This window comes from Heptranchias perlo, chromosome 4, assembly GCF_035084215.1.
Source record: "Heptranchias perlo isolate sHepPer1 chromosome 4, sHepPer1.hap1, whole genome shotgun sequence".
Lineage (NCBI taxonomy): Eukaryota > Metazoa > Chordata > Chondrichthyes > Hexanchiformes > Hexanchidae > Heptranchias > Heptranchias perlo.
In genome coordinates this window covers 44,178,073-44,204,987 of record NC_090328.1, presented here as the reverse complement: position 1 = coordinate 44,204,987, position 26,915 = coordinate 44,178,073, and the positions used below count along the sequence as shown (strand labels likewise).

Sequence of the window (26,915 nt, the reverse complement as noted above, 5' to 3'; positions counted from 1 at the left end):
TAAATGCAAACATGTTTTGACTTAAACAAAAACACTTGTTTGCATTGCAGTTAACAGAAAGCTGGTCATGAATTTCCAGTATGTGCTGCTGGCAGGCAAGACTTCCCGCTGGCAGCACACACTTGTAAAACTACCCCTACAGAGTAATGGACACCATGCAGTGAGCTACAACGATATAATCAAGACCACTGGTTTTCAGTGACTGAATAAGTTTTTATCACATGGGATTTTGGGATTTTTTTAATTAATGGTTTGGGGATTACACACTGTGAATATGTTCATTTATAATTAGGGCCATTGGTTTATAGTGACTGAATAAGTTAATTTTCACTTTTTTACAAGGTTTTCAGGTCCTTTTCGCTGATGATCATATCCCATGGTTCCAGCCATAGTTGTGATCTTAGCTATGATCTAATTGAGCCAATTTAGCTGATATCATAAATCAGTACAGCAGTGTCAGACACTAGAATGAAGGCTTTAATTAACCCCTTATACAGGGCTAAATTTTCCACCCATTTACCATAAATGTGTTTATTTTGTAGTATAAATTAAAGCTGGAATATTTTGCAGTTTCCCAGAGTGCCAGTGTCTCAGTATTGTACAGAAGTAGGCTTTGGTGCTCTGTACATTGTGATGATTGAGTTGATAGAATTGTATATTTTTAATTTTAGCAAAGACAGATAATAAAGTTTCAAATAATTGTTTTGAGTTTTTATATGGATATTGCAGTTTCCACTTTTATGGAACAGGTGTATTTTGTGTTGCTTTCAGCAATTGACAGTTGAAAGTAGATACTGCTATCTTTCACAAAAGTGTATCACAATCCTATATGATGTAACAGTACAGTCATTTAATGGCTGTCCGTTTTCAGCTCTTGAAATATTGTGTGACAGGACAAGAAAGAAAATCACTTGCACTGAACTGCTTGGTACCTGTTTCCCATCTTCATAGTCACAGATTGGAAGCCATAGGTCTAGGGCTGGACTAGATTTGAGGGACATGCAGTGCAAACTGAGCCAAAGTTGCAGGAAACAACTGAAACAATATTTGCTGTGACAGTTAATAAGAATTGTAATTGCAGAAGTATAAAGTTCCATGTGTCTGCAAAGTCCCACTCCACATCCAGGGTAAATTTTCTGTCTATGACACTGGCACATTCATCAGAGATGAATATATGAGACTTTGGTTTATTTTAAATTTTAAAAAAATACTTTGCTTCTTGCTCTTCAAAATCCTACATTACATTTGATACAACTCAGGAGGACCTGCTTGACAGGGAAATCATCAAAAAATATGTAAAATTTCAAAATTACTAGAATTGTTCTATTTGATTATAATACCAAGAAAATGTACGGACATCAGAGCACAGATTTTTATTAAAAAACATTGAGGTTTATTATTAGAATGTGTGGTTTCATGGACTGCAGTTGTGATTCTATACTCATACGGCCCCATCAGGTGAGTTCCTGATCTCAACCTTGCTGTTAGGGATAAACAATCAGAAGCGATGAGGTGGTTCCCAATGTGAAGGAAGGAAAATCACCCCAGTTGTTTTTGTTGCCCAGATATTGGGAGAGGAATGGGAGCCTACTTGCCTTTCACCCTCTTTTGTTCCCAGTTAGGCTGCTGGGGAAAAACCAAAGGGAACAGAAATATGTTTTAAAAGATGGACAAGACTCAAATTTTGTTAGTTCAAGGATTTTGCAGGAGGTTTTGAAATATTTTCAGAATTGTAGCTAAGCATTCACAAATGGTTACATGTGTGCAGTTGTGACTTTTAGGGATTGGAAAAAAAATATTCAGCTACTGCTGGCACACTCAAGAAATTCCAGGCACTTCATATTTAAATTTGATCCTAGGAAGGCATCCCTACGTGCTGTAATCAAAAGAATCTCTATGGGTAGGTCAAAAAGGAGATATATTAATAGAGGCATTGGTAAGCTGGATTGTCCTGCTCTCCTGACCATGGAAGATTGTATGAAGCAGGGGTGAGAAAAATAGTGAAAGGGGTGAAATTGGTCTACACCAGCAGCATGAAACAGGCTCATAGCAAATCGGCTGCTCGTTTTACACTGCACCTGATTTTTTTTCCCATTGATGTAGACTGACTTCACCCTCAAAGTTCTTATGCTGTAATGAAAATCAAGGATAACTTGCTTTTCTAGCTAGTCATAGTTACATTTTTCTTTTCAAGTAATAAGTAAATAGTCAAGTGTTTGAAGATTGGTGCTTTCAGTGCAGGGAGGTGTTACTGTAGCAGAATATTAAATACCAGAATTAATTTGAAAGGAAGATGCTAATTTGGTCCATGAATCATTAACAATTGATGTAGTTAAACAATAAGATACCTACACTCAGAGTTACTTTGAAATAGCAAGCTTTGATCCAAAAGAATGAACTGACTTCCATTTCCGGACCCACAGCTTATGTACATGAACGTTGAAAGAACACAAGATATTTCCAATAAATGCCAATGGGGATGGGGAGCATCTGGATTTTCTTGATGGCACCATCCTTTGGATAGCCATAATGTTTTCCTCCTTAGAACATGAGCACTAGTTCAGCAAAATAAGGTACTTTTTACAAGGTTTATTCATGATGCTTACAGAAACTTAAGACTGTCCTGTGCTGGGCAACACATCAGGCAGTCAAGATTCTCCATGGATCTAGGTCTCTGGTCAACATGTTCATTGCTTATCTAATAACTCTGGACATTTCTCCTCAATGTGAATCACTTTCAGCAGGCTACACCTTGTCCGCTCACAAGACCTTTTTGGAAGATCCTCGCGAGCAGCCTGACGAATCCATGTGTGGCATAATAGACAAGCCCTCTAAAAATCAGCTGCAAATACATATCACAGCCCCGAATTTCCTTAATAGTTCTGTTGGACTCCCACTGTAACCCCAGCAGGAGACTGGCAGAACTTACTGGAAAATGTCAAGGATCTAGGATTTTCCAGGCTGCCTAGAAAGGGGCAGTACCTCTGCCCACCCTTTAAAAGTCAAATATCATCAAGGGTCAGCCAGGGAGCAGGGCCTCATGATGGGCGTTCCTATTTTTCTGGCTCATTAAGGACCTTGTGTAGAACTGGAGGCCACCATGCCCAGTGAGGTGAGGCACATCAGCTTCCAGATGGGCGTAAGTGAGCTTCATCGATGGGCAAGTGGCCTGGAATTCTGAAAAATGGACATTGTTTTTTAATATTTCTTAATTGGGTCACCTGATCACAGGGGGTCAAAAAGGACATGGCTAGGATTAGCAGCAGGGTGTCTGGTGTCTGGTGTCTGGGAAACCATCCTCCCAATGGTGGGCAAGCACCAGTTTCACGTGGCAGGTGGCACGGGAGATGTACAAACAGTGACATGGGCACCCACAAGCTCCAGGTGCCTTCCTGTTGACCCTGCTAACTCTGGCAGGGTCAGTGCTGGAGGGTATTGGTGGGCACACTTCTGTCAAAATAACCGGTATGCAGCCCACGGATTTTCAGGTCCTTTGAGGCGGTGCTCAAGTTTTGGAAACTTCTAAAAACTCAGTAAATATAGTGTACAAGAACAATTGCTCAAAACACAATTTAGAGGGTGAATTTCCTCTGGGTTTTTCCCGCTCCTCTGCTGTAACTTCACTGGAAACCCTGTTTAAGCATGTAAGCATGGCCTACACCACAGTTACGGCGGCAGAGCAGGAGATGCCCCGAGGAAATTCACCTCCATTGCTCAGAGCATTCATCTTCTTCAGTGACACTTACCTCAGCACTACTTTGTGACCACAAATTGGAAGAGTCTTTGGGGGAGTGCAGCTTGTGCAAGACATGTTGAGTGGGTCCTACAACAGGCAGGCTTCCCTTCTTCCTCTCTCCTGTCCGTGCTCTCCGATTCATGGTTTTAAGTGATTGTATCGAGGTAAAACTTTGATCTCTCTGCAACTGCTTTTGTTTGGGCAAATAAACCACTTTGGATTTGTGCTGTGCCAGGAGTAAGGAGTCCTTCTCCTTTTGTTTTTCTTTCTCATCCACAATGCCAACTGATGACTGGAATTTCCCAGCACCTCTTAAATGATGTGAAGATTGAATGCTCAAGTTCACGCAAATGTTGTTCTTTTCAGGTTCATCCATGCAGTTAGGACACTCTGTCAAGGTTGCATACTGGCATGAATCTTCGTGCCCAGGTTGAATAGCTGATTGCAAAAACTGGGAATTATCCAGGTATTCCTCTTTGTTTTTCAGTTCTGTTGCTCTAATCTGAAAATTTCAACACACTGATCGTAAAAGATAATTTGTACATGTAAAGAAAGCTTTTGTTTCCTGTAATGGATGGCCCTTAATGACTCTTATTTCTGACAAGGAGGTCATTTTGAGCTTTCTAGCATGTAAACCAGCACCTTCATGAAACCCCTTCATCTCTTCTTACTAACAAATGAATTAGAACGTGTAATTAGACTTCAAAGGGCAAGTCTAGAAATGTGGGCCCAGCAGCTTTTTCACCATAATTACTCATTCTAAACATCTATGTTAAAAAATTTACATCTGTGCACACTTCCTGTCTACAAAACCTTACTTTCTTGTTGTCACGTTTTTGCCATCCTCTGTCAATGTTTTCTATAATAATTTCCTACATGCACATTTATAATGGAAATTGCCTATGTAAACTTGTCATACTGTAATTACACCCTCCCACTAATGGTGGCGCTGTAGCACCTTAGTTTTGCATCTCTTACCTGTACTGTACCCATTATTAATGACTGTTCTGGCTCAGATTTTGTTAGTTTCCAATAAGGCAATTCACTCTTTTTGGATGGAAAATTTTAACTTCTCAATAATGATCTCAAATTTTCTTAATGATTACTGCAAGAACTATTTTGAATTATGAGAGATAAAAATACTGCTTTTTTTAAGATAATTGAAAAAACAATTACAAAATAACAATAGAACATGGTTGGTGACCATTGTTTTGTAAACTTTTCCACAAGTTCTCCAGCAGTACTGAGTCAGTCATGAAGACACACTTGTGACTTGCTATGAGTTATCGTAACATTGGGATTAGATTAATATCAACTTCCTAAGGAGATCTTTGAGAAACTTGGCTAGCTGGTTAGTGGTGACAGTTTTAAGTTCTTGAGGGCCTGGCTTCAATTTTAGCTTAATGGGCCCAAAATTCAGATGTTTAGGATAAGGAATCAAAGATGTAATCTGGATGGTGACTATGTGTGTTTTTGTAGATTGCCAGGGAACATATGCAGAATTAATGCACTGTAAGGGAAAGCAAATGCATACTGACCTCTACACAGCCAAGGATTAGATGAAGGAGCAGTGAATACTTATCCCAAAACTAGACTAACAGGAATTGGATGGTTGGAAGATTTGACCTCCCCATTGAGTTGTCAGGGACAGGAAACACAAACTGGGCACACAGGGTCTGCATCCCAACCCCACTCAAATGCCAGAAGTTGGATACTCCCCCAACACATGCTAGCTTAGTTTAATTATTTATCTTTGTGGCTGTGACTCATTCCAGCTATTTGCCTACTACTTGTGACCCGCCATTGTGTCAAGAAAGGTACAGCAGAAATGCAAAAATAGAGGGGCGTATGTATCAAGGGATATTTCCTGTATGTATCATTTTCAAAGGGACCAGATATGGGTAAAAACCAAGGTATTTTTGAAGTATTAATCTGAAATACCTTTTTCCAAAAAGCTATTGAAAAAATGTATTTAAAATATCTCCAATGGCAAAAATATTCATATTTTGCTAAGTCAAAAACCAGCCTCTTGGAGAACCCCATGTTGGATTAGGCAAGGCTTGCTCAGATGATATATTCAGTTGCCAAATGTCTGTCCAGCTGTCATTTTACTGAGTGGGGGGAAGGGTCTGCATCCTTCCCTGTCCTGAATTCCAATCCCAGCCCTCCCACTCAAATTAAAGTTTTCATACTATAGAAGGACAGTTGGAGACATTTTGGGGGAGAAATTGGACCTTGTTATGCCAGCTTCTTCGGTTGCAAAATTGGAGAAAACAGGCCTAAATTTGTGGGCTATGTCCCACGATTTTGGCTTGGGTGATATTCAGGCACCCCTTGTATATGCTAATGAGGGGCTTACTGCCTGTTTAAGGACCCCTCTTGAAAATTGGCCTGTGCTGAACAGAATATGCTCCAGTCAGATTTTCCTGTTCTAGCTGTGGCCAAACGAATGGCCCTGAAAAGGCCGCCAACAAAAAGGTAAGTTTCTTCTTTTTAACTTACCTTCATGTGGAGTCAGAAGGAGAAGCACTTCTTTTTGTTTATTCAGTCTCAGGATGTGGATATCACTGGCAAGGCTGGCATTGATTGTCCACCCCTAGTTGCCCTTGAGAAGGTGGCGGTGTACTGCTTTCTTGAACCATGTGGTAAAGGTACTCCCACAATGCTGTTAGCTAGGGAGTTCCAGAATTTTGATCCTGAGTGCCGCTGCAAGCACGCATCCCCACCACTCCCCCTGTCCCGTTCTCCTCCCCCCCCTCCTAAGACCTACCTAAGGGAAACTACCAGCGAGCTGCCTTGGGATGCCCGATTTATGCTCGGAGCCACAATTATACTGATGAGGACCAAGGCCCAATTTCAGAAAAGCCTCAGGCCTACAGCTTCTGACGTGCACTCCAAGCACATCACCTATTTTGAGCCCAGAAATGGGCTTAAACCAATTTCCAGCCCTTTATCTGAATTGTTTAACTGAGTTTTATTTTAGTGGTATTCTGGGATAGTGACGTTGATTGAAAGTACTCCCCAACCCTTCACAGAGTATTGTGTTTTATTAGCTCCAAGCACTCCAATTTGAATAACTTGGGGGGTTTAAATTTGGCTTGGGTCACACTCCCTATTGTTGATAATAGTTTGCAGCCAGCTTGTTCAGAAAATTCTGCTGCACTCAGGATGAAGATAACTTTTCCCTATGGCAAGTGCAATGCTTGACCCCACTTTAATTTTTATAGCATTGTTAATGCTTACCTAGGTTTAGACTTCTGGAAGGAGGCAATAAACAAGGCATCAAAACATTCTGTGAGCATTTTCCCTTAATCAGATGGATTTGAACAGGCTGATGGTTTATCTGTGCTCACCAGCACTTCTTGGGATGGGAGGGGGCTGAGAATATAGATGCTTGTCCATTGTGACAAAGTTTCCAGCAAGTGAAATGGGGGCCAAATTTCCTTGGCATTCTGGCGGACTCCCACTGTAACTCCAGTGAGAGTCTGATGGAAACTTGGAAATAAGCTGGTAGCAGGATAATCCTGACCTATGCTTGGATTTCCCGGTTGGCCTTATAAGGGTGGAACTTCTGCCCATCGCTTATGAGGCCACTGACAGGGAAGGATGAGGTGTACTGGCCTCAAGAAGAGCGTAAGAGGGCTCCATTGGTGGGGGGAGGGAAGGACTCCAGACCAAAGAAGCAGTCTGGACCCCTGAAGATTGAGCCCTGATGTTGGCTCAGAATGTTTTGCTACAAATTAATAACTTTGCAATAAAAATTAGTAAACGGGCAAATGTGGCAGCCAATTTGTACACGATCCTATAAACAGCAAATGAATGATTGAATGACTATAATCTGTTTTGGATCGTGTTGGTTGAGGGATCAATGTTTTGCTGGGGAGAACTTCCCTGCTTTTCTTCAAATTGTGTCATGGGATCTTTACGTCAACTTAACCAGGTAGATGGAGCCTTGATTTAGCATGTTATATCAAGTTACATCGAGCCTACGGTAAATAAACAGGCCATTCGGCCCAACTGGTCTATGCCAGGGTTTATGCTCAACACGAGCCTCCTCCCACCCCACTTCATGTAATCATATCACCATATCCTTTTATTCCTTTCTCCCTCATATGTTTATCTAGCTTCCCCTTAAATGCATCTATACTATTTGCCTCAACTACTCCTTGTGGTGGTGCGTTCCACATTCGTACCACTCTTTGGGTAAAGAAGTTTCTCTTGAATTCCCTTTTGGATTTATTACAGACTATTTTATATTTATGACCTCTAGTTTAGGACTCCCCCACAAGTGGAAACATTTTCTCTACGTCTACCCTATCAAAACCTTTCATTATTTTAAAGACCTCTATCAGGTCACCCCTCAGCCTTCTCTTTTTTGAGAAAAGAGCCCCAGTCTGTTTAGTCTTTCCTGATACGTATATTCTCTCAGTTCAGGTATCATCCTTGTGAATCCTTTTTGCACCTTCTCCAAAGCATCTATATCCTTTTTATAACAAGTAGATCAGAACTGTGCACAACACTCCAAGTTTGGTGTAACCAAGGTTCTAACATAACCTCTTATTTTCAATTCTATCCCTCTAGAAATGAACCCCAGTGCTTGGTTTGCCTTTTTTATGGCTTTATTAACCTGCGTCACTACTTCTAGTGATTTGTGTATCTGTACCCCAAGATCCCTTTGTTCCTCTATCCCATTTAGATTCTTATTATCCAAGCAATATGTGGCCTCCTTATTCTTTCTACCAAAATACACCACCTCACATTTATCTATATTGAAATTCATTTTCCAATTACACGCCCATTCTGCTAGTTTATTAAAGTCTTCTTGCATTTTGATGCATTCTTCCTCTGTATTACCTATACCCCCAATTTGGTGCTGTCTTCAAATTTTGAATTTGTACTTCCGATTCCGCATAGGAAACAGGCTATTTTGGATCTGGTATTGTGTAATGAGACGGGGTTAATTAGTAATCTTATAGTTAAGGACCCTCTGGGGGAAGAGTGATCGTAATATGATAGAATTTCATATTGAGTTTGACAGTGATGTAGTTAAGTCCAAAACTAGGGTCTTAAATTTAAACAAAGCCAATTACGTAGGTATGAGGGGCGAGTTGGCTAAGGGAGATTGGGAAATTAGATTAAAAGATATGATGGTAGATAAGCAATGGTGAACATTTAAAGAAATAATTCATAATTCTCAACGAATGTACATTCCCTTGAGGATTAAAACTCCACAGGAGAAGTGATCCAACCATGGCCAACTGGAGAAGTTAAGGATAGTATTAGATTAAAAGAAGATGCTTACAATTTTACAAAGAGTAGTAAGCCTGAGGACTGGGAGGGTTTTAGAAATCAGTGATGGGTGACCAAGAAATTGATAAAGAGGGAGAAAATTGAATATGAGAGTAAACTAGCAAGAAATATAAAAACAGATTGTAAGAGATTCTACAAATATGTAAAAAGGAAAAGATTAGCAAAAGTAAATGTGGGTCCCTCAGAGGCAGAGACAGGAGAAATTATAATGGGGAATAAGGAAATGGCAGAGACATTAAACAAATAGGTTGTATCTGACTTCATAGTAGAAGACCACAAAAAACATACCGGGAAACCAAGGGTCTAATGAGAGTAAGGAACATAAAGTAATTAAGATTAGTAAAGATTAGTAAAGAAACAGTACTGGAGAAATTAATGGGACTAAAAGTCAACAAATCCCCTGGACCTGATGGCCTATATCCGAGGGTTTTAAAAGAGGTGTCTGCAGAGATTGTGGGCTCGATATTGCCAGGGCTGCGGGTTCGCGGCAGGGGGGCTATTGGGCGCGTGGGTAACGCGCCCGGTGAAATTAGTCTGCCCCCCCCGTGCGATCGCAGCCTAATTGGATCCACTTACCTGGTCTTCCGGGTTCCCCACTGCTGATCTGTGCGTCGGGCGGACTGCGCATGGGCAGTAAGGTCTGTCAGCTGGAGGAGCTCTATTTAAAGGGGCAGTCCTCCACTGACTGATGCTGCAACAAATAGGAAAAAAAACAGCATGGAGCAGCCCAGGGGGAAGGCTGCTCCCAGTTTAATGATGCCTCACTCCAGGCATCATTAGATGGGGTGAGGAGGAGGGGGAGGACAGAGATCTTCCCCCCGGTGGGCGGGAGGAAGTGGCCTGCCTCTGCCACCAGGAAAGCCTGGCTCGAGGTGGCAGAGGAGGTCACCTGCACCACCAACATATCGCCCACCTGCATACAGTGCAGGAGGCGCTCCAATGACCTAAGTAGGTCAGCCGAAGTGAGTACATTTACTCCTTTCCCTACACTCCATCTGCCACATCACCGCCCCCACCCCACACTACACTGTCACATCACCCCTCATACCCACTCAAAGCTCATCCTCATTTTACCTGCACTTACTCACCTCGCCAGTACTCATCCCGCCACTACCACTCAACCCAATCCTCATACAATCTCATGGCTCTATCTCATACTCACCCTCTCGTGCATCTCTTTCACAGTCAGCCTCACTCAACCTGCCACTACCTGTGCTGAATCCACAGGGCATGCATCACATATGTGCAGTAGGCAGCGTAAGGCAAACGTGCCGTGAGCATGAAGGGGATGTACAAGGGTGTTTGAGGGTTTGTCATGGTTGTTACTTATATTGAATTTCTGACCGACTCACATTACATATTATATTGGCACCACTACTGCCACGTCTTTGCGAATCTTGTCTGGTTTGTGCAATAATTCCCTTTCCTGAGGATCACAATGAAGACCCACAACTGATGACACCCATTGTGTCACTGCAGAGTGGTGTAGGTGTATTTGCAGGGCTCTTTTGTGCAGACGACTGAGAGACGTCGGCAATGTCCCCGGTGGCACCCTGGAAGGATGCGGAGGAGAAGTTGTTGAGGGCAGTGGTGACTTTGACAGCGACAGGTAAGAAGATGGTGCTCGGGCCAACCGGGAGCAGCTCGGCATGAAGGAGGCTGCAGATGTCCACGACTACATGTCGAATGACTCTAAGCCTCCGTATGCACTGCTGCTCAGAGAGGTCCAGGCAGCTGAGCCTCGGTCTGTGGACCCTGTGGCGAGGGTAGTGCCCTCTGCGACGCATCTCTCTCTGTGGTAGCCCTCCCTCCTGCTGTACAGGTGGATGTGTCACAGCACTCTGTTGTGGAGCTCCACGTGTCAGAGGTGGACGGCGTGGATGGCTAGGCTGGTGAGGCTGGTGATGCTGTTCGCCCTCCGAGGAGGTCATGACTGCAGCTACGGCGGCCCCCATCCGGAAGATGTACGTCTGAGGGGGTCCGCAAGGTAGGTATATGTCTCTGGACCCCGGGGTAAGTGTGCAAGTTGGTGAATTTTCTTGTCAGGAGGAGGGTGGTGGAGGCCAAACTTTGTCCAAAGTGACAGAGTGGCCTCCTGCAATGAGTGAGGGTCTCCCCCCACCACCTGTCAAATGGACCTTTGCAGCTGCCACAGGCTGACAGCTGCAACACGTCCATTTGAACTGGGAGTGTTTCCCCCAGTATGGGAAACAGTCCCAGTTGTCTATAAAATCCCACCCCTCCTCACATATTCACTTAATCAGGTCAGTTAATGACCTGAAATACCTCAGTAAATACTTTTAAGTGGCATCCCGCTGGCTTTAATTGCCTGCGGGATTCCCACATGCGGGGGCTGCGTGCGCACATCGGCGCGTCTGTGGGGAACCCGGAAGTGGGTGGGTTGGAGCCGGGCTCCGAATCCGCTCTGGGATTCCCCGATTTTCGGAACCCCCCCCGCCAGGATCGCACCTGATAGCGGGTGCTAAAATGATGCCCCATGTGTCTAAATAATACTTTACCATGTCTTTTTATGTTCCTTGATAATTTAATTTTTAATTGCTTTCTTAATTGTTTGTCTTGACATCTTTCCTAACCTCTTCATATTCCCTTTTGTCATCTTCTCCTTTGTTTATGTACTTAGCGAATGCCTTTTTCTATAGTTTCAATTTTATCCTTATCTTTTTGTCCATCCATGGTGTTTCATTATTGTCTAGTTTGTTCTTGTTTATTAGAGGAATATATTTCCCTGAACTCTATTGATCACCGTTTTAAATATTTCCCACTGCAGTTCTATCAGTTTGCCAATAAAATAATTAAGTTTACCTTTCCTAGTTCCATTCTCATCCCCATGAAATTAGCTTTTTTCCATTCTCTTACTATGGTCTTTGGTCTTTGTCTTGCTTTTGTTTTTCACAATCATTATTTTAAACCTCATTATGTTATGATCGTTATTGCCTGGATGTTCCCCTACGCTTAACCTCCCTTATTTGCTCCGGTTGATTTCCCATTACTAGATCCAGCAATGATTCCTCTCTTGTTGGGTTTCTCACACAATGGGTAAGAAAGGAGTCCTGTATACACAGTAAAAATTATATTCTCCTTTCCCCTTTCCCTACCTCTTCTTGCCAGTTTATTTGGGGGTAGTTGAAATTTCCCAAGATTATTATTCAATGTTTTTTACTCATTTCATAGATTCACCTACATATTTCTTCCTCCACTTCCCTTCCACTATTAGGTGGTCTGTAGAATATATCTATTAATGTGATCGATCCATTCTTATCTTTTGTCTCATTCCATATGGATTCTGTTTCTATCTTAATATTATGTCCCTTTTTTCTCTTGCCATTATGTTGTCTCTAATTCGTACAGCTACCCCCTTCCTTTCCTATCCATTCTAAATACGTTAAATCCTGCAATATTTAACTGCCAGTCCTGTTCTTTATGTAGCCATGTTTCAGTTATCCCTACTACATCTGGCTCCTCACTATGAATTATTGCCTCCTGTTGCCCCATTTTGTTTCGGATGCTGTGCACATTGCTGTACAGGCTATTTAATTTTTAAAAATAATTGTTCCCCTCACTTTATCTTTAACAGTCATTTTGTACTTATGTTCTATAACTGTATTTGTTCCTTACCTTGGTCTGACCTTTACGCTCATCTCCTATTTATTTTATCTTCAGACTTATGTTATTTTCACAAGATCCCCCCTCCCCCCGTCTTACTAGTTTAAAGTCCTATCGACAACCCTATTTATCCTTTCCGCGAGGATAGTAGTCCCATTCTGGTTCAGGTGGAGTCCGTCCCAGTGGTACAGCTCCTTCCTGTCCCAGTACTGGTGCCAGTGTCCCTTGAAATGGAACCTCTCCTTCCCACACCAGTCTTTCAGCCACACATTCACCTTCCTATGCCAATTAGCACGTGGTTCGGGTGGTAATCTCGAGATGACCACCCGTGAGGTCCTGTTCTTTAATTTAGTTCCTAACTTCTGATATTCTCTTAGCAGGACCTCCTCCCTTTTCTTCCCTATGGCATTGGTCCCAACATGGAACACAACAACTGGATCTTCCCCCTCCCTTTCCAAGTTCCTCTCCAGTTGCTCCGAGATATCCTTTACCTTTGCACCAGGTAGGCAACACACCCTTCTGGACTCTTGGTCGCGACTGCAGAGGATGCTATCTATCCCCCTAATTATAGAATCCTCTATGACTACAACCTTTCTATTCTGCTCCCCCCTCCGCCCCACAACCTTGGACTGCCTCCTGCTCCACTGTGCCATGGTTAGCATTCCGGTTGTCCACCCTGCACCCTGCATCCTTATCCTCACAGATTGTACCTGTTGGACAGGGCCTGTGTCTGTGGGACCTCCTTCTTTACCTCCCCTTGGTTCCCCTCACCTTGTTGACCAACCGCCACACTCCCCCCTTCCTGTACCTGTACTTTCCTCTGAGGAATGACTGTACTCAGGAGAAAACTATTCAAAAATTCCTCTCCCTCCCTTATGTATCTCTAACTCACACTCCAGCTCAAGGACTCTGAGCTGGAGTGTCTCAAGGCAGAGATGGTTCCTGCAGATGTGGCAATCTGGGACAGTCTTGCCGTCCGCAAACTTCCACATATCACAGACCTGACACATAGGGCTCAATTTTCACACCCGCGATCGGGTGCGTTTGTGGCGGGGGGGGGGGTTGTGAAAATCCGGGATTCCTGGGGTGGGTCTGGAGCCCGGCTCCAACTCGCCCACTTCCGGGTTCCCCAGTGACAAGCTAACATGCGCGCGCAGCCCCCGCTGTGGGATTCCAGCCGGCAATTAAAGCCGGCGGGGTGCCACTTAAAGTACTTAAACAGGTACTTCAGGTCGTTTACAGACCTGATTGACCTGATTTTTTTGGAGGGCTGGGATTTTGAAATTAACTGAGACTGTTTCCCGTACTGGGGGAAACACTCCCAGTTCAAATGGACGTGTTGCAGCCATCAGCCTGTGGCAGCTGCAAAGGTCCATTTGACAGGTGGGGTGGGGGGAGACCCTCATTCATTGCAGGAGGCCACTCTGTCACTTTGGACAAAGTTTAGCCTCCCCCTAACAATAAAATTCACAAACTTGCACACTCACCCAGGTGTCCAGATACATTTACCTACCTTGTGGACCCCCTCAGATGTACATCTTCCGATGGGGGCCGCCGTAGCTGCAGTCATGACCTCCTCGGAGAGCGAACAGCATCGCCGTCCACTTCTGACACATGGAGCTCCACAACACAGTGCTGTGACACATCCACCTGCACAGCAGGAGGGAGGGCAACCGCAGCGAGAGATGCGTCGCAGAGGGCACTACCCTCGCCACAGGGTCCACAGACCGAGGCTCAGCTGCCTGGACCTCTCTGAGCAGCAGTGCATACGGAGGCTTAGAGTCATTCGACATGTAGTCGTGGACATCTGCAGCCTCCTTCATGCCGAGCTGCTCCCGGTTGGCCCGTGCACCATCTTCTTACCTGTCGCTGTCAAAGTCACCACTGCCCTCAACAACTTCTCCTCCGCATCCTTCCACGGTGCCACCGGGGACATTGCCGACGTCTCTCAGTCGTCTGCACAAAAGAGCCCTGCAAATACACCTACACCCACTCTGCAGTGACACAATGGGTGGCATCAGTTGTGGGTCTTCATAGTGATCCTCAGGAAAGGGCATTATTGCACAAACCAGACAAGATTTGCAAAGACGTGGCAGTAGTGGGTGACAATATAACATGTTATGTGAGTTGATCAGAAATTAAATATAGGTAAACACCATGACAAACCCTCACCTTTGTGCATCCCTTTCATGCTCACGACACGTTTGCCTTACGCTTCCTTCTGCACATATGTGATGCATGCCCTGTGGCTTCAGCACAGGTAGTGGCAGGTTGAGTGAGGCTGACCGTGAAAGAGATGCATGAGAGGGTGAGTATGAGATAGAGCCATGAGATTGTATGAGGATTGGGTTGAATGGTAGTGTTGGGATGAGTACTGGCAAGGTGAGTAAGTCCAGGTGAGATGAGGATGAGCTTTGAGTGGGTGTGAGGAGTGATGTGATAGAGTAGTGTTGGCAGTGCAGAAGGAGATGTGGGGTGGGGGCGGTGATGTGGCAGATGGAGGGGAGGGGAATGAGTAAGTGTACTCACTTCGGCTGACCTACTTAGGTGATTGAAGCGTCTCCTGCACTGTATGCAGGTGCACAATATGTTGGTGGTGCAACTGACCTCCTCTGCCACCTCGAGCCAGGCCTTCTTGGTGGCAGAGGCAGGCCGCTTCCTCCCGCCCGCCGGGGGGAAGATCTCTGTCCTCCCCCTCCTCCTCACCCCATCCAATAAGACCTGGCGTGAGGCATCATTAAACCTGGGAGCAGCCTTCCGCCTGGGCTGCTCCATGCTGTAATTTTGCCTATTTTCAGCAGCATCAGTCAGTGGAGGACTGCCCCTTTAAATAGGGCTCCTCCAGCTGACAGACCTTGCTGCACATGCGCAGTCCACCTGCCGCGCAGCTTACCAGCAGGAAACCCGGAAGCACAGGTAAGTGGCTCCAATTAGCCTGCGATTCCGTGCGGAGCACACTGATTTCACCGGGCGCGTTACCCACGTGCCCATTCGACCCCCCGCTGAGAATCTGCCGCCCTGCTAATATCGAGCCCCTTGTCTCTACAATGGTGCCTCAGGAGGAGCTGGCAAAAATCATCTCTGTATGTGGGTTACCACTGCCAGTATTGTAAAGTAAATAGGGTAGAATTTTTGCTCTTAAAACAGTGGGATTGCAACAACCAGCATTCAGATCTATGGTTGTTGTGCCAAGGAAGTTGATTTGGGTTGTAGATGGATGTAATAAATTGAAGGACCACAGCAGCCAAAAAAAAAACAAGTTGAGATTGTCTGTTAGAATTACCTGATTAAGGCAGGGCAGGTTAACAAATGATATTAGCGCAGACATCTCCCTATACAACAGCTGAGACTCTGCTGTTCGCAGTCTGCTGTTTTCAATGATTTATAAAAGCATTAGGTGTCCAGAGTTCTTGCCAACTGCCACAGAAATATGTGGAACTGTTGTGCAAATCTCGGCATAAACCCAGTGAACATGTTGTCCTGCTCAGTGGTCAGGAGGGGCTGATGGGTGTCATTCTCAGTTAATTAATATTACCTGCTCTTCCGCAACCATCAGTGTCATGCTGGCCTTATTTAGGGGAAGTCAATGCTTAGCAGAGAATTTGCTGTTATCAGTTTTCTTACTTTACGATTCTTTTTTTGAATTGCGTGGCCCGATGGCAGTTGAAGTAAACTATCCATATTGGTAAATTTGTTGCCAAATACGGAAACATGTTTTTGCTTGTGGGAAAATGTAGCCATTGGGTTTTCTGGCTTTAGCAGAGGAATGATTTTCCGAGGCTCCACTTCATTGGTCATGGGCATGGAGTGGGGAATTCTGCCCCGACCCCACATGCTTAATTTGTGGAGCACCCGATTTTCTGATGGATGATCTAGATGTGAAAAAAAGGGCAACAATACCAGCAAGAAAATCTCCCATTATCCTACGTTAATTATGCAAACTGGATCCCACACTGAATTTCACTCCAGCGGGTTTCCTGCCCATATATAATGGGCACATGGCAGGGAAATGCGTCTGACCTGCTTTGGAATGTTCCTTAAAGCTAGTTTGCTGTTATTGTTTAATTGAATATTTAAACACACTTTTTTTGCAGTTCTCACTATGCAATTTCAGGTCCTAAGTTTGACATGGTTGCATCATAAGCATGATCAGGTCAATATCTGATACATAAAAACATCTCAAAACAAGAAAATGTGTTGAATACGCACATGTATTGTTAGCCCTGATAGCACTATGACAACTGAATCATGTGCCACTGTAAGGGTTGAAGTAGTTTTCAAGGAAAACATGATTATTGACTTAAAAAAAGAGAGCAGGTATGGTTCTCACATTCTTGCCAATTTTTGGCCTAGTTTTGTAGACCTTGGCTGAATTTTTAGGCCTCTCCCCCCAGTGGAAAACTGGGTGGTAGGGCCCCGAAAATGGCGTGGAAGAATTCACCGCCCCATTGCCCCTGTCGAAGTGGCAGTCTCCATTTTGCTGGGGTCCTCCAAATAGGTGACCTGGGCGGCTGCCTTAAGTGGGGAACAGTCCATTTACATATTTAAATATGAAGACTAATAATATCGATAGGCCATCAATAATACCTGTGTTACCTACAGAATTTACTATTTACAATAATGTTAATACCGGGTGTGGATGCAAATGGTGGTTCAAGTTCAAATGGTTTATGACTCTAGGTCTGACTTGATTTAATCAAATTACCCTAATGTCAACATCTCTAACTGCATGCAAAATGTTGCACTATTCAAAAAATAACATCAATTATGCACTCTGATGTTTCTGTGTAATGCTTCCTGGGGAAAATTATTTGAAAAATTATTTTCATATATTCCCTTTGAGTGCTGAATTCATTACCCAGATCGCTAACAGCATGCTGTTGTCATACAGTAATTTGTTCTCTACCAGTAAAATCATAAAACATGGACAATGTATCTGAACAATTAAAATATTTGGTCAGTAGCAAGCTGAATGATAATACTGCCATCATGTTACAATGCTGTAAAGTGCTTTTGCTAGTTTCAGGGAGTTATCTTTTGCATTTAAAGGGGGAGTGCAGTTTTTCTTCTTCAAACCTTGCTATCTTAGCTGTTAGCGTACAATTTTTTTTTAGATACACATTGTGCACACAATGATCTCTTTTCATTAAAAAGTATAGAGCAAATATTTCTTTGCTTTTGGAGTGAGAAGAGCCAGAATAGCTGTGTGTTATTTCCATCGTGAAGTTATCACAAATAAGTGATATGGTGATGCATTTGATGCGATTTATATTATTTCAGAGGGTACTTGCAAATAAAAAAATGATTGCCAAATATTTTCATGAAGATTATATCCCTTTAAAAAATATGAGGCTGATATTCTTTGGCCCTTCTGCCATATACGCCTGTTATAATTCTGGTGGGAGTGGGGTGGAAAGGCTGGAAAACGGGACAGAGAGAGAGAGAGAGAGAAAGGAAACTTTCATTCCATCATAGGATTCAAACATAGATCCCAGTGATGAAAGGCCTAGTTTAAAGGTGCACTGTCTTCATAAAAAAATACTGTTTGGCAAACCTTTTAATTTATTTAAGAGAAAGACCAGAAGAACCGTTTGTCGCTTTTGTCATGATGATATCATACACAAATGAAGTGACTTGACATGATGATATCATACACAAATGAAGTGACTTGACATGATTTACAGAATCATTCTGTGCATTTGCAAACAAACAAAAATAAATGTTTTAACTAGCACCTTTTTTTCTGAGAATAGTGCCCCTTTAAATACCCCATACTGTTTATTAATCAACATTAGAAATTGGTGAGGATTATGACAAAAATATTGAGCAACAATCTTCATGTTATGATTTGTTTCTTAAATGTGAATGGTAGTAAGCCAAAGTTTTCTGAGTCCATACACATGGTGCAGTATCTTGCCTGCTGTCAACGCGTATTGGAAAATCGCAGGTAGTGTGCTGCAATGTGTTGATGGTGGGAGAGGTACATCTCTGCCAGCAAGGGTTCAGAAAGTTACCCCGTGATGTCCTTTTCTGTGTAGAAGTGGAAGAGGAGGAGGAACAGCTGCTGGTTTAATACTCTTGTGTTGTGGACTATCCACGAGCAGTGAGATACTGGTCCTAACATCCTGCATGAAAGGATGGAGCAGTGAGAAATGAGAGAAAACACAGGCAAAGAGAAAGTCAGAGACGGAAGCCAGTAAACAAGAAGAAATCTGTGTGATTGTGTGTGTGTGTGTGTGTGTGTGTTTTTTATATCCAGATGTAATGGTATCTGAGAGCCCTAAATGAGTGTTGGTACATCCACATGTGTGGTATAAAAAAACCCAAAACATTATTATATCAGATTACAACACCTTGTCAAAACCATATCCTTCACTTTAAACCAATTCCTCTTCCTTTTCCATCACACCTCCCTCTCTATTAGCATTAATCAAAGAAGCCAGAGTCCATTTGAAAATTCCCCTTCCCCTAAGAACTTAAATTTTTAAATTGAGTCAGAAAGTAAATTCAAGTTTGACTGAAAGTTAGTGTCCAGGACTCGGTACCTGCATTCCCCCTTAAATGGAGATAGAGTTTTAGAGGATTATTGAGGCGTAATGAGAGATAGTGCTGTGCAGTTCCTTACCCCATCCCTTTTTTCTTCCTGTGAAAGTTCCATCAGTTTGGGATAGTGGTTGTCCCCTTTGAAGGTCTCTCCAGTTTCACTGAAACCAGATTCCTTATTCCCATGGTGCCGCTCTGCAATGCCAGCACAAACAACTGTCAACAGCTGTAGAGTACTTTAAAGAGCTTGGAAAAAAAACACAGAAATGTATGTTCCTGAATCCTCTTCCTCTTAAAGTAGCATTTCAGCACCTTATTGTTAAATATGACATTTAGATATTGTTTAGCAAACTAGGTCAGTCATGACACTGTCAAATTGTAAAGGCAAACAGATGTGTATTCTCTTAAACATGCTATCGCAATGATAAATAATTGGACTAATTTAATTTATAAAATACTTGCCAACGTAAGCAAAGAAAATGAGCAATAAATATCTACAGAGTAATCAGCCACATATATAATATTCAGTTCTATAATTCAAATACATATAAATCTTGAAAGAAAATGTTAAAGTTCATTGAATTTCTTTGCTACACCAAAGTTGAGTTGTTCACCAATTAACTATCAGTGTGACTTCCTACATATGCTTAAGCTGAATTGTTTCAATAATATTCAGTGGAAACTCTATTATCTGCCTGCTTTCCTGGTTATTCACCAGAATTTTTGTTGGTGAAAAGCCCTGTGCGAGATATTGGCTCATTGCACAGCCCACTGACACTAATCTCCCCTGGACTGACATAAGTCTACTAGGGGTAGATTTTGACTTTGTGCAAAAATAAAATCTGTGGAAATAAAAACAGAGATGTAAAACGGGCTGCCATTTCGCTATCACCCATTTTACACTATCGCACAAAGTCAAAATCAACCCCGTACCTCACAGTCCAAAAAAGATTAAATTCAATTTATGTTATTTGCATTATACTTGTCTTTGTTCCTATGTCTACATCTAATACCAAAATTTGGGGCCTCCCTGTTACCCACCAATTTCATTATCCCTGGCAGGGTTGGAATGGGGAACTCCTCCTCAGTTTGACGGATAATGGAGGTTGCACTCTAGAACCCATAGCTGGAGATTGAAATTGTACAATATGCATCACACACCTAGCTTGAAGCAATAAGCACGTAGTAAAGTTGAGTCAAATGATATCTCTTAGTTATATATTTTGGAAAGATTTAAATGTAAACTTGACAGCTTAGTTTGTGTGGTAATTCTAGCAACAGATTCTCCTTCAAAGGGACTGAGTTCAAATCCCATCGACACCCATAATTAAAAAATTATTCTCTTCACTGGGCAAATTTTGCTGAAGCTTTTATCAGGCTACTATATGTTAGTGAAGCACCCCATCTCTAGGAGAGGAATGAAAGAGAGAAAAACTAAAGAAACCAGTTTTGTCATACAAAATTTCAAGACAATCGCAGACCAGCACTGATTACTGATATTCAGCAATCTGTGACCAATGTTGGCCTCCACTCTTCTGGTTGGAGGATGAAGCACTTCTTCAGTGGGACTTGACTAGGCACCACTGAAAATCCAACAAACTAAAAAGCAGTGAAAATTTTAAGTGAGCTTTCAGATCTTTTGAATTCTATCATTAAAGACACAGAATACGGTAATCCAGACTGGCACAAGAGCTGCTGCAGTAGTTTTTAATTATAGCCTAATTGTTTAGACTAGTTTAATAGTTTGGAAAGAGACTGTGAAGTGTTTCAGAAGGCCTCATTTAGGACTGTGTTGAAACCGATTTTCCCTGGGGAGCTGAGTGAAGAGATATCTCTGGACTCCAAGAGCTTATTTACCAAACAACCTAAACAGTACACCAGTTCTCAAGACCTATAACTATCAGTGGATTCCCACAACCCACATTCAATCAATAGCCATTACTGTGAGAAATGTCTTGTTTGGGGAGCTCGGATCCAAATGCAGAGCTTTGACATCAAAGCACTAAAAAACAAATAACTACAACTACCACTGTGCTGCAGAAGGACAGCGTTCTGCAAGTTCTTCCACGTCACTAATTTGCAACTTGTTGAATCACTGACCTCTTCTATCTAAAGTAGAGAGGCTGGGTTTGATTTTCCATTAAATCTTATTTACTGAATCATGTTGCTTCAGCAGAGTCCACCTTATCAGGAGGCGAACTGAACAGTGCATGTTTCCTCTCCAAGCCTGAAAAGCCAGTGGGCTGAGAGATTGACAGATAAGTGAAGTGTGTACACCTCACACACAGAGACTCTTAGTACTCGGCCTGCAAGGTTTTAATCACAAAAGTGGTGATGATAGGCCTGGGAAGGCTCACCTTTCACATACTAATTCAAACAAACAGAAAATAATGCCTACAGTGCTATCCAAGTCATTTCCTGCTATATTTCCCTGCTGCTGCAGGCATTCATTATATAGTGGGATCCTTTTATATTCAATAAGTCAAGATTGTCAATTAAATTTACTTGTAACCAGAAATAGCTGATAACAGAGAGAAAAACAAACAAACCCAAAACTTACCATGCAAATAACAAATAGACAGTTAATAACAATTTACTGATTCAACTATATATTGATAAAAATATGTTAAGGGTTTTGCAACTTTTATATATCATAGGCCAATAAATAAAAATGAACTTTGATTGACAATCATCAGGAATTTGCTTTGCAACTTAACTCTAAATGTACTGGTGTTGTATTACAGCTGTCACACTTCTGCAGTTCCCTGCTGTTTTAAGATTGTTCATTTTTTAAAAAATCTGTAAATATTTAGTTGAGAATATAATCACTGTGGAAACATCTGGAGCATTTTGCAGTGTGCCTTTTTTGTACTGAGACTCGAAATCCTGTGAAATGTCATTGGAAAAGCCAACTTGATGGGTTAATGGTTTTTATCATTTAGATGCTGGAACAGATTTACCTGATAGTATGGTGACCAGTCAATATTCAATCAGGTAAATGTATTTAATTGCTGCACTATCAGGCTAAAGATCATTTTTTTCCCTTTTCAGGCTGCTTCCCTGGCTAGGAAGCCAGGGCCATCCATGTTGTGAATTTACCCACAACTAGTATCAATTTGCTTTGTGATTAGGAAGTGAGATTCTAGCAGGCAAAGCCAAATGCTCTACCACCCTTCCAAGGTGGAAATCGAGAATCCACAAAGTGCTTAAATTCCTGCCTAAGAACTCATTAAAATGGTCTTACTGAGGCAAATGAGTTTGAGTAACTGGCCACATTGGTACTTGAATGTATAATCTGCTGGACAGAAGCCAAGTGCTCAACCACTTGAGGTGGTGGGCTGCATTAGATTAACATTTTGACTTTTTGACATTACTGGTGATCACTGGATCAAGTGAGTTGACCAAAAGTTACAGCGATTTCTTCACCTGTCACGAAAGCACAACTTACAAGCACTGCAAGAATGATGGGAAGCATGAAAACTGGAATACATGATGAAGCTCCTAGGAAAAAACTTTACTCATGTCTTCAAAGGGTAATGTTAGTGTAGAACGAAGTATATGCCAGGCACAGATTTCTAAACCTTTGTATTCATCCATTTTGGCTGTTAAATACCTAAGCAAGCTCACTGTGATGTAGGCCAATCCGATCCCTTGGAGAATATCCATTCTCTTCTGCTACTGTCAGTGTGATCATGCTGGTTATTGACCCATTGCATGTTGTCATTAGTTTTAGTCCATCTCTGCTGAGTATTTACTAAAACACGGAAAAATTTTAATGGAGACTAAACACAAACATAGGTGAGGTGACCTACTATTGGCCCAAATAGTCCAATCATTCCAATAACTTGCACAACTCAAGCAAAACAGCTGTAGCATTTAGCAGCTGAAATGGATCAATATGGGATTCTATAGAAGAACTGTGTTACAGGAATAGTCAGAAAATGTTTAAGAATGAAAAGCACTCCTCTGTGACAAGTGGATAACATTCAAAGCACTTACTTTGACATTAAAGTTGCTCTTTAAATAGAATCTGTAACATTGTGAGCATTATGTTTTCTGATGTTAGATTATGGAGCAATGCAAAACAATCCAGTAACCACCTGTTGCTAATTGGTTATATTGAAGAGAACTGTAAAAGGGAATGCCGCAACTACAAATAGCAGTAAGTATAAGTTAAGTGTATTTACAAATAACAAGCATCGTATGACACTGTAAAATTGGTCGGGATTATTGTTTATTTAAATGTTTTACTTAACTGCAGTAATAAACCAACGAGAGTAGAGTAAAATAAACAAGTATAAGATTTCTAAATTATACAAGCAAAGCACATCATGCGTTTCAGTGTCTGAAGCTTAGAAAGCTGGCTGTTACTGGAAGGAAGTGAAACAGGTCTTTAGTCAAACCGTTCTGTTGCATTAAGGAATCCTAGGCACTAAAACCATTGCTCCACATCCCTGAAGACACACTGTCCTAACTGCACTTGGGCTAGTTGGTGCTTGAATTTTCATATTTAACAGCATTTGTATAAACTAACTAGGTGGCGATTATGATGGTGCCATTCATTGACGCTCTAACACACCATGCCACGGAATGCCAGGTCGTGGGGTTGCATGCACAATACTGCCACTGTTATGGAGATAGGGTTTGTTGAGTATTGCACTGGTCCCGCTTTTAGGCACCTCCTGCTACCCGGTTTTTGGAGTGACATTGGCAGATGCTGGCGAACAAGTTGCTTGCCAGCTCTCTTCGCTGGGGTAAAGCGCATAACATGGAAAAAGGAAACAAAAGCTAAAAGTTTACAAAAAAATCCTGTAAGTGATCATTTAGGACAAATTATTGAACAGTTATGCTTTGATTCATCCTGTGAACCAAATAGCTTCCAAAAGAAACAGATGAATTCTATTTCATTTTCTGTGTTATTCATTCAAATTATAAAATCATCACTGGCTAGAAAAAGTGGCTGACAGGATTGGTGATGTCTCTGTGAAACCCAGGTCCAAATCTAACACTGTGAAAAGCAGACGGACGGCTTTCTCTCCCTGATGGCTCTTAAAGATCGCAAGTGAGCTGAATTCTGCCAAGCTGCATTTCTTCAGTGACAACAGTTTTAAAGCATGAATTCACTCTGAATTTGGTGTATATCTCAGTAACACTAGCTCCGTGAGGTCAAAGATTTGGAATGGGAAAAAAGAGAATGTCGTTTTGCTTCAGCGGAGTTGTGTTCTTCTTAAGTTGTAGAGCGCTGTTGAGAAAATTAAGGGACAGTCCAGTGTTCCCTCTGATCTTTGTAATACCTCACCAGGGATCAGAGTACTGTGCAAATAAGGGATGCAATATAGTGAAAACAAATCCTCCTCCATCTGTCCTTCATAATAAACACTTAGCTGGGGTATAATGGATAGTGCTGCTTTATGGAATATATTTTTCTCTGGGTGAAAATGTAAGAAAAAGGTAAATATGAGTAAATAGGTAGTCAAGACTGGTAGTAAGCAGAAAAGGATCAAAAAGTCTCTGACTTGCTCCAATCCTAAAAAGGGCAGAAAGTCAATTAAAGAAGAAATAAAACAAAAGTTGCTTGTTGAGAGATTGTTGAGGGCTATGAAGTCTGTTGATGGCCAATCATAATAAAATCACACAGCCTTGGATGGGGAGGAGGAGGGGTAATGGAAACAAAATTGATTTCTGCACTCAGAATGGTGGGTTTATAGAAAGAAGCTCAAAACTTTGCTGCATCAGTACAGCTAGTATAATTGACAAATAATCAGTGGCTGTTTTGGGATTGATGCGGAGGGTGGATGTGGTCGCATCCCAGCTCCTGCTGGCAGGCCAAAGCCTGTCCCATTTCCACTGGCAGCCTGGAACTAATCTGACCCAAATCCCACTGGCAGCTTTAGTCTGACGCAACTGGATTTCCAGTGGTAGCCCTGACCTACCTGACCAGATCCCATTGGCAATACAAAACTGACCAAATTTCAGCTGGAAGCTCACACACTCAAACTTATGAATTTACAGCTGACCAGCCTTAATGTGGAGAGGATAGATGTATATGGTCGTGAAGTTCTAAGCTTTAAGCCATGTTACTAATTTTTCAAAGACACAAATGAAATAAGTTAAAAAGGTCACACAGCGAAATGAATGAATTTACAGCTGACAGGTTATCACATTCTATTGGGAATTCGGTCAGGTCAGAAAAATGGGCTTTCCAAAAACTTTATTGGGCCATTTCATGTAAGCTTTGTGATCTCCACAACTGATTGAACACTATATTTGCTATTTATGCCTGATGTGTGCCAATTTAACACTTTTAGAAGTGTGAAATTACCATTATTGCAGATGTGTCATCATTGGTTTTGCTTTGTTCCCATTTTTGAAGCTGTGTTGGATAAAACTGGCCTAAATAAAATTGTGAGCACCTGCCATTTTGATTGGCAGCCATTAAACATGCCCAAAGTAAAATAATTACCTCTTTTTGAGGAAAAGATGAAATTATACTCATGGTCACAGAAATATTTAGAACACTTTCATTTAAATGCTAACCACAAAGTGCAGTATGTAATTAAATCTCCCTAACCTCTTTCCTATCATATGTGTATGTATATTTTTGTGCAGTGGAATTGTGCAGTTGGTGTACTAAAATGATTTGCTTCAGGTACAAGAGTACATTCGCAACTGGGCAATAGAGAGTATATTTTCTGAATTTGTGCTTATGGTAGGGAGCCTCATTTGCCAGGAGCCCATTTCTGGAAAATTAATGGATGGAAACTCCTTGTGGCTCTCTTGCCACTGTGCCCGAATTCCGAATATACATTCCAGTGGGCAAAGCTCCATGCTGGGAGTGCAAATTCACAAAACATCCTCTAATAGGTACATTTTATTAACCCTTCATGTGTTTAATTTCCTGTCCAGCTTTCAAAGTATACACTCCCCCAACCCACGCAAATAAATAGCTACAGAATTGATATTTGGTGAACTTACAATGCTCTAGTTTAGAAAAACATTAAGCACAGAATCATAGAATATTTCTACAGTTGACCTATTCTGTGAATAAGTTGCCACCTGAGTTCTTAATAGAGTTTATACAAAGTGATGTAATACGAATTGTTGCTTACCAGCAGGATGTCCTGTGAGGGCTGTGGCATGCCAGTAGCCACAACTGATGCTGTGTATATTCTGGGCACCAAGGTCAATTTTCTGTGGGCTCCAGAATTTATGAGATGCTGGTTGGGTTGCATCAATCACATGACAATTTCTTCCCCACATAAATAGTTCGCCATTAGCTTTGAAATAAACAAACAAGATAGTTCTTAAATTGGTGTCTCTGGAGTGTGTAACAGCAGTAAGGTGCCAGCTATTCAGTGGGTTGGAATTGTATTTAAATAAAAAGGATGACAGAACAAATTCAATAATTATTTGATATGTAGATGAGTTAAGTTGTTAGCATTTATTTACATATGATTTTTTAAAATCGCTGTAAGAAGCATGACCTTAATGTCAACCATTTCACAGAACTGTTAATTATTGTATATCAAAGGTGTTAATTTGGTGCAGGATTCCATTTTCTTTATTATTGGAGGCTGTCTTACTCTAGTTTAATAAAAATGAGTTTCTTCTCATTGGGATTTCTCATGTCTTTTTATATTAGGAATAAACATTAAGGAAGAAGATTTCCTCTGTGTGTTTTTGTAGCAAAATCATAAACCTA

General features: G+C 41.9%; 1 protein-coding gene across 1 annotated transcript in view; it reads right to left on the bottom strand.

Moving 5' to 3' along the window:
- Positions 1–26,915, bottom strand: part of LOC137320482 (uncharacterized) — a 40,682-nt gene that overhangs the window by 2,825 nt on the left and 10,942 nt on the right. Inside the window, exons 3-5 of the mRNA XM_067982174.1 lie at positions 26,323–26,490; positions 19,296–19,408; positions 3,747–4,238 (exon numbers count right to left, since the gene is read on the bottom strand). Coding sequence (XP_067838275.1) covers positions 3,747–4,238; positions 19,296–19,408; positions 26,323–26,490 — 773 coding nt within the window. The remainder of the gene's footprint in view (positions 1–3,746; positions 4,239–19,295; positions 19,409–26,322; positions 26,491–26,915) is intronic.